The sequence below is a fragment of the Aspergillus fijiensis genome, assembly GCF_003184825.1.
Source record: "Aspergillus fijiensis CBS 313.89 unplaced genomic scaffold BO72scaffold_50, whole genome shotgun sequence".
NCBI lineage: Eukaryota > Fungi > Ascomycota > Eurotiomycetes > Eurotiales > Aspergillaceae > Aspergillus > Aspergillus fijiensis.
This window is the reverse complement of record NW_024469026.1, coordinates 276,350-283,660: the sequence shown is the minus strand read 5'-3', so window position 1 is coordinate 283,660 and position 7,311 is coordinate 276,350. Positions and strand designations below refer to the sequence as shown.

Genomic DNA, 7,311 nt, shown 5'->3' with positions numbered 1-7,311 from the left:
TATGGGGTATGGAAGGTAAGTCTTCTTTCAGGATAGGCGCTGCTTGGCTGCGTTAGCGCTTCATCTACATTGTTGGTCTGGATCCCAAGAGCTGACGCGTTCAACGTAGCTCCTACCATGAGTCCCGGGACGTGGGCAGCTTCTACGAATGCACGAGTAGGTCAATTGCCTAGGCAATGAGATTTATTGCCATTGAGATTTCTTCTGTTGCTCGGTGAGGGAAGTAAGTCTTTCAGGGTGCATACAATGCGATCACTGGTGCGAATCACTCCATCCCACATAAACATCTCCACCCCATGCACAAACATTCGGCTCTCCTATACAAGCACATTCCCAGAAAGGTGACCAAACCACTTGAACCGTAGATCCCGACCCGCCCTTGTTTGGTGCGCTTCCGGGATACGATAATATGAGGGTTGCCTTGAGCAATAACTGAGATGCCCGACCCAGACCGACGATCCCAGCCGGTCCGCCCACTCCAGCTATTCCCTTCATACGAGAAGCGGTCCATCACTACCGGCGCCCTCTTAGGACTCGCGTCCTGTGGGGTGATGAACGGCAGATACTCGACCTTGCCTGACTCGAGCCACTCCGTATCCGAATCGCTTGGCGTCTCCTCCTCGACATCTTCTCAGCTCGGATCTCGTGCAGTATACACCGTCACACCCCCGCCGGCAGCAGCGATGGCTTGAATTTCCCATCTCCCCCGGGTTCTCGACATAAAAAGCTGTCGATATCTGATCTTCGCCCCCCTGACTATCAACTTTGCTGGCTGAACAGCTCATCGCCAATTCCTCCTTCATCACACCGAAAGTGCGGGCGGGGCACGAGGGTGGTGACCTCACTGAAAGCAAGCCTGCGTTCAAAGCATGCACTCACAGCGCGAAACAAGTTTTTCTTCATTTGTTCAGCAGGCCATCTGAGAGATTCAAGTCAATAGGTAGAGAAGATTGCGATGATAGTACCCGAACTAATACACGCGATCGGGGTTCTGTATGTGCGGGACCTGGGTCTGGAATAGACTCCGGCTGTACCACCTGCAAAGACTCTAAGTGAAGAAAGGGTAGCCAGAAAAGTGCAACTAAGGCCAGCAGCGTTTCTCCCTGTTTGCGAGTCTTGAATCTCCAGAGACTGACAAGGACCTGTTAGTGATCGGAGGACTGATTTTTCCGCGATTAGGGCTGGTTCGGAGGAGCGGGCAAATGCGGACTCGAGACGGCTCGGGCCTTCCGCTGGTAAAACAACACCCGAAACACGGGATAAATTTCTCGATTCCAACTAATGGAAACAATCAAGGTAGGTGGGAGAGTAGAACACAGTCGAGGCTACAAATCCCGCCAGAGCACGGATGTTTACGCCCGTGAGATGGGGGCCGCATGGAGGGGACTGATTGGCCTCCTTGACCCGCGATGGACGGCTGATATGCGGGAAAACAAGCAATTCTCCACTTATTTGCGATCGCTTATTCCAATCCTTCGCCAATCTCGATCTTCATAGGGCGATAAGTCAAGGCAATGGAGCAGAGGTCAGCACTACTGACACTACTGACATTTTCCGCCCCCAACGCAAGGGGTTAACTTAACGTTACCTGGCTGTGCGTGCGTACGACGAAGACTGCGCTGCGCCCCTTTTACCACCAAGGAATCTTTCTCCCCTTCCTCTCCACCTCCTTCTTTACACTTTTCCCCTCGTGCGCGCGCGCGCTCTCTCTCTCTCTCTCTCCCTCCCTGCCTTCACATCCAAGGTCGAATGTGATGTGACCATGCAACGAATATCTCTCCTCGTCCTCGCCGTCCTCGACGCGACGTACGCAGCCAGCCCCTATGTGATGAACTGGTCCTCCCAGGCCTACGGGCCCGACGGCCCATGGCAAGCAGTGACGGTGGAGGTTGGCAGCAATAAACAACCGGTGGCATTGTACCCGGGCGCGACTTACACCACCACCATCCTGACGGACTCCATCTGCACCAACAAGACCGTTTCCGCGACATGCTATGCTTCCCAAGCCGGAACGTACAACCAAACCGAATCAACCTCAGCCCACCTTCTGAGCAAGACTTCGTGGGAAACACTGTACTGGGCGGTGGAAGGCAAAGGTATTGAAGAAGATCTTGGAGATCAAATCTCGTTCGGCCCGACCGTCCCCAACGTCAGCATTCAGGCCATCGACCAGACGTACCAGACCTATCCGAACGGCAAGGCGTATCCGGTGCAAGTGGGAAACCTGGCCCTCGGGGCCCCGTGGTCGACTGCTACCGTCGACAATGTCACTCTGAACATGATCACCCCGTGGCTTTACAACTCCGGCGGGGACAATGCCATCCCCTCGTATTCATACGGCATGCACATCGGATCGGTCAGCCCAGCGATCCCAGCCTCCCTGGTCTTGGGTGGGTACGACCAGAGCCGCGTCCTCGGAAACGTCAGTGCACAGTCGGTCACCAGCACAAGCGGCACATTTCAGATCTCCCTTAAAGACATTGGCCTCGGGTTGATCGGAAACAGTACACCAGCAGGCTTCACCAGCCAGGGGGGCTTATTCCAGCACGGCGAGGGGGAATCCACAGCCGAAGTGGTCACCATCGACCCGACCAAGCCCTACATGTACCTCCCGGAGGCGACCTGCAATGCGATCACCGCCTCGCTCCCAGTCTCCTTCAACCAAAGCCTGGGCTTGTATTTCTGGGACACCACCAGCAGCAATTACGCCAATCTCACCTCCTCCCCGACTTACCTCTCCTTCACCTTCAGCCTCAACAACGCGACCAGCCAGAATCTTACCATCAAGGTTCCCCTCGCGCAGCTCGCCCTGACGCTGCAAGAACCACTGGTCGAACAAAACCAGACATACTTCCCCTGCTTCCTCTCCACCGATACCCCCGTCCTGGGCCGGGCCTTCTTACAATCCGCCTTCGTCGGCGTCAACTACCACGAAGGCGCCAACTCCGGCACATGGTTCCTCGCGCAGGCGCCGGGGCCCTCCGTCTCGAACGCAGCCATCACAACCATCACCGTCCCCGCCAAGTCGATCGCCGGCACCAACGCCTCGTGGGAGGCCAGCTGGGCCGAATACTTCCATCTCGACACCACCACGACGTCTCAGAACTCCACCACGGTGGCCAGCGGAAGTGGTGGACTCAGCGCGGGGGCGAAAGCGGGTATTGGGGTCGGGGTCGGGGTCGGGGGGGCGCTGGTCATCGCCGCGGCAGTGCTGTGGATGGTGCGGCGGAAACGGCGCCAGCGCCGGAATGCAGGCGAGAAACGAAAGCCCGGGGAGGGAGGATTTGTGGAATTGCCTGCGCGCGTGACGGAGGGGCCGCCCAGGGAGTTGGACACAAAGAAACAGGTGCAGGCGCGCGAGTTGGCAGGGACGGAACCGCCGCGGTATGAGCTGGAGTAGGTGGCATCGCGTTGGGACGGTCTGTGGAATCGATGATTGGTTTTATGTAATGAGATGAAGATACCAAGAATGAAAGACAGTTGGATGAGCAAACGGTTGCGGCTGTACAGGTGGATTCTTGGCTCGAGAATGGAGGAGAAGCAGCCATGCTAAGACAGCAAAGCATGCGTGTCTGTGCTTTTGAATACTTAATTGACTCATGACACTTATTTGAACAATGAATTCAGTGGTGACCTTTGCTGATGCCGGAGAATACCTCTTGGTTCCTGCTTTGACAGACGATGCAATGGCATATAAGAAAAGACCCTTGCCATTTCACACGTTCTGTTCCCCTATCTTTGTTGAAGAGTCATCCTCTTCCTTCTCATTCAGCAGGCTCTCCTTGTTCCGGTCTCTCCGTCGTCCTCCACATGATAAAGACTGCATAGCACTCCATAAAGGCCATGTCCATCAAGAGGAGCCCTCGTCTTCCAGAGCTTGAAATATAAAGGCCATGTCCAGCCCTACCATGTATCCCTCGCCTCACCATCGCCTTCAACACACCATAGAGACGTAAAAGCTAACCCTTCCAAACAAAGGCCCCAACAACAAACCCCACCATCCATGCATCTCAACCCGCTTACCCCCCGAGCCCAGCTCCTCCGCGAGGTGCAACAGCTGCTAACCAGCCACCAGGTCTGCGGCGTCGCGCTCGACGCCTCCAGCCCGCGCACCGAGCGCACCGACGCCATGGCAATCCCGGAAGCCATCCCAGAAGACGCCATCGTCATCCTCTGCCCCGACATGAACGTCTGCAGCGAGGCCTGGTGGCTGCTGCGAACCCTGCACCTGGGCGACGGCAGCTCCGTGCAGGGGAATCCCCTGCTCGCCTCCGAGTTTCCGGTGCAGCAGCGGGAGAGGGCGGACGGGACCCGGTGGGCCGGGTGCATGGTGTTTATGGCGCAGCATTATGTACGCGGGCAGGAGCTCAAGGTGATTGTCCTCGAGGAGCCCGGAACGGTGCCACCCCCGATACCTATTATCTGGTGAGGGAGCTGAGTATCTGGCGGACTCCTGTTGTGATTGTCGATGCTGGGCTAGCTTGTTTTTCTTTCTCTACCTTCAATGATGCAGTTATACTTTCAAGATTTTCTTTGCTCTGCTTGTTCCAGCTTTTGCTTTATTGTCCCTCAAATTCAAGCATTCCTCGTAGCATTCCTCGTAGCATTCCTCGAAGGATAAGATGCTCTGGTGCCTCTGGTTCAGGATCGGATGGCTGTTCTCATACGGGTCTCCCAGAGCTCGGACTCGGAGTTGTTATTGTCCTGCACATCAAATTAGCGGTATTCGACCGACTGAGACGGGAAGCATGCGACCATACCCCGAACCATATAGCAAGCAAGGTATGTGTATCCATGAAATATGTCGGAGCGGTGCAGTGGTGGAAACCGCGGGAACAAAAAAGAAGCATATTCCGGATATGCACCGAATGGGGTTTGAACCCACGACCTTCGCATTACGAGTGCGACGCTCTACCACTGAGCCACCGGTGCTTATCTAATAATCAGATCTGTCTTTTGAAAATTATAGCCTTTTAATCTAGCAACCATCTAACGCCTTAATATTGCTAAATGTAAGTAGCATTTCACCTTCTACAAGTAAGCTTCAGATGACCTGTAGGCCAAGGACACTTTTCTCGTGTTTGATTCTGCAACAGTCTCTTTTGAAATTAAAATTGTACACAATTTCGGAATGCCACGGATCCGAGAGGTAAGAATTGACGTACCATGAAGCAAGATTTCGCAAGCAAGAAAATATCCGTAGATCGAGAATAAGGGGTATAGGCCTGTGAATGAAAAGCTCATTCCTTGTACTTTTTATCTTGCTATCTGGGGATGAACGGCTTACTTGGGGCTATTGTGGAGAGACTGGAGTGAATGGAGAGCTTCGCTAAGGTGCTTTGTGTAGCTAACTGAGACAAGGACGACTTGTGTCAAGAAAAAGGGGAGAGAAGGGTAAGAAGAAGGTAAAAGGATCAGAAGTGAGGAAGCTGTCACACAGCAACAACAACAGCGGCATTGCATATAGTAGCTCAGATAACTGCACCGTGACCTCGCAGTGAGCAAGCCTAGCACACTGCATACGCCGGAGGCCGCCGTGTAGTGCCAGCGCGATACAAAGACGAAAATCCCGCGTTCCCACTATACTTCACATAGCCACCCTTGGATCTCCGCCGGCAATTGTTGTAGATTCGATTGCAAGTCTGCCGTTGAGCGGTGAACCGCCGAGAATGACAAGTACTGGTGTTGCAGATGACGAAGACGGCGTTCCCATAGCTGTACAGCCGGCAGTTAGGACTTCCTCGGCGGGCTGCAGGAGGCAAATTCACGGACGTAGGGACAGTTCGACTGCAAAGCCCGCTGACACTGGCATAGGTGGGTATCTCATTGGCGCAGGTCAGCTCATCTCGTGCCACATCCATCACTTCGTCTTCTTCTTCACCTTCCTCCTCCTCCTCCTCCTCCTCTACCTCCTCCACGTCCTCCATCTCATCCCAGTCGTCTACCCCCACTTCTTCCACCTCCTCATCGGGGATATCTTGATCCACAGCAGCCACAGTAGCATTATTGGCATCCAAGACCTCCACGTAGCAAGCAACGCCATCCGATCCAGTGTCAATCTCACTCGCGGCAAGATCGTCACAAAGCGCCAGCGGGGTGTCACTGACGGCCGCCGCCGTTGTCATTGTTGTCAGCGTCAACCCCATGACCATCATCATCAGACAGAGAAATGAGATCCAGCGGGTGCACGGGGATGGTGCCATCTTCGACCAGGTCATGGAACTCCGAGGAGCCCAACAACGCCGAGTGAATCACGGTGTGGTCGGATCGGTTCTGGGCTTCGATCTCGAGACGAGTCAGATGTAAGAGATGCTCGAGAAGAGAGAAAGGAAGAATCACAACGCCGAAGCCTTCGATTCTGAAACCGAGTCCGTCCTCGCTGCTGCCGGCTGGCTGGTTGTCGGACATTCTGTGCTCGAGAGAGGGCCGGATCGTGCCTTTTATGCGTTTCTGTGGAGAGAGAGAGCTTGGAGGATCGTGTATGCGGTTGATGGAAGATGGAAAGTGAGAGAGAAGATGGAAGAAGCGGGGTGAGGATAGATGAGGGGTTGTTGGGTCAGAGTTACACAGCAGGCCTGTTCAGTGAATCAGCTCGACAGGTCAGACGTCGATATTGCCTGGTGGCAGGGAAGGGACGGCTACGAGGAATAGTTCCGAAATATGCTTGATATTCACCGTGCGATGTCGTGCCATAGGACGAGGAATGGTATGGAAACTTGATCTAGTACACCCGCATCACAGAGGCCATTAGGGTTATGATGATGGTGGTGGTCATAAACTACGCATAACGACTATCTACGTACATGGCCTTCAGATTTGGCTGGGTTTCAGGACTATCTATTCAATATAGACCCTCCTCTTTGCTATTCATCACAGGATCTGGAACCTAAGACAGAAGGGCTCACTGAAGTAGTACGAGGTAATAGGCATCACTAATCTCCTTCCTCATTAGGCACAGGACAGGAGGAGCCGAGGATGAGCTTGTATGCCGGTAGCCTCTCTTGTATGCTTAGAGGAAAGGATTGCCATGGTAGATGTTGGAGCTGAAAGTTGTTGCAGATCCTTGTCCTTGCTGCCTAGGCCAAGCCGACAACCATCTAGGATAGACTTCCTCGCTTGGTTACCAAGGCTCGCGCCTTCATGTCATGGTGAAACACCGGCCCTGTTAAGAGGGTAATGCGGGATGTCTCTGGTTGGGGGCCTGATGCAGGGCGCACTCGACCTTTCAACTCATGAGATAACCATCCTGGAGTCAACACAGATGAAAACACTGCGTGCCATTCTCGACTGTAAGATCATATACCTATCTCT

The 7,311-nt window shown here is 54.0% G+C and overlaps 2 protein-coding genes, 1 non-coding gene and 1 pseudogene across 4 annotated transcripts; 2 read left to right on the top strand and 2 right to left on the bottom strand.

Annotated features, from left to right (window-relative positions):
* Nucleotides 1-1,630: 1,630 nt before the first annotated feature.
* Nucleotides 1,631-3,509, top strand: BO72DRAFT_212086 (putative aspartic-type endopeptidase). Its single transcript, XM_040939682.1, has one exon. It carries the CDS (start codon nucleotides 1,763-1,765, stop codon nucleotides 3,398-3,400), a length of 1,638 nt encoding a protein of 545 aa, XP_040798365.1. The 5' UTR covers nucleotides 1,631-1,762; the 3' UTR covers nucleotides 3,401-3,509.
* Nucleotides 3,510-4,003: 494 nt separating this feature from the next.
* On the top strand, nucleotides 4,004-4,439 carry BO72DRAFT_516968 (annotated as a pseudogene; the record flags this gene model as incomplete). Its single annotated transcript has 1 exon — nucleotides 4,004-4,439. A coding segment is annotated over one exon (436 nt).
* Nucleotides 4,440-4,860: 421 nt separating this feature from the next.
* BO72DRAFT_t217 lies at nucleotides 4,861-4,932 on the bottom strand. The gene has a single exon. It is a non-coding gene; the product is annotated as a tRNA-Thr (tRNA).
* Nucleotides 4,933-5,386: 454 nt separating this feature from the next.
* On the bottom strand, nucleotides 5,387-6,471 carry BO72DRAFT_488338 (uncharacterized protein). Its single transcript, XM_040948039.1, has 2 exons — nucleotides 6,108-6,471; nucleotides 5,387-5,977 (listed from the first exon to the last, which is right to left on the bottom strand). Exons 1-2 carry the CDS (start codon nucleotides 6,406-6,408, stop codon nucleotides 5,508-5,510), a joined length of 771 nt encoding a protein of 256 aa, XP_040798364.1. The 5' UTR covers nucleotides 6,409-6,471; the 3' UTR covers nucleotides 5,387-5,507.
* Nucleotides 6,472-7,311: the final 840 nt, after the last annotated feature.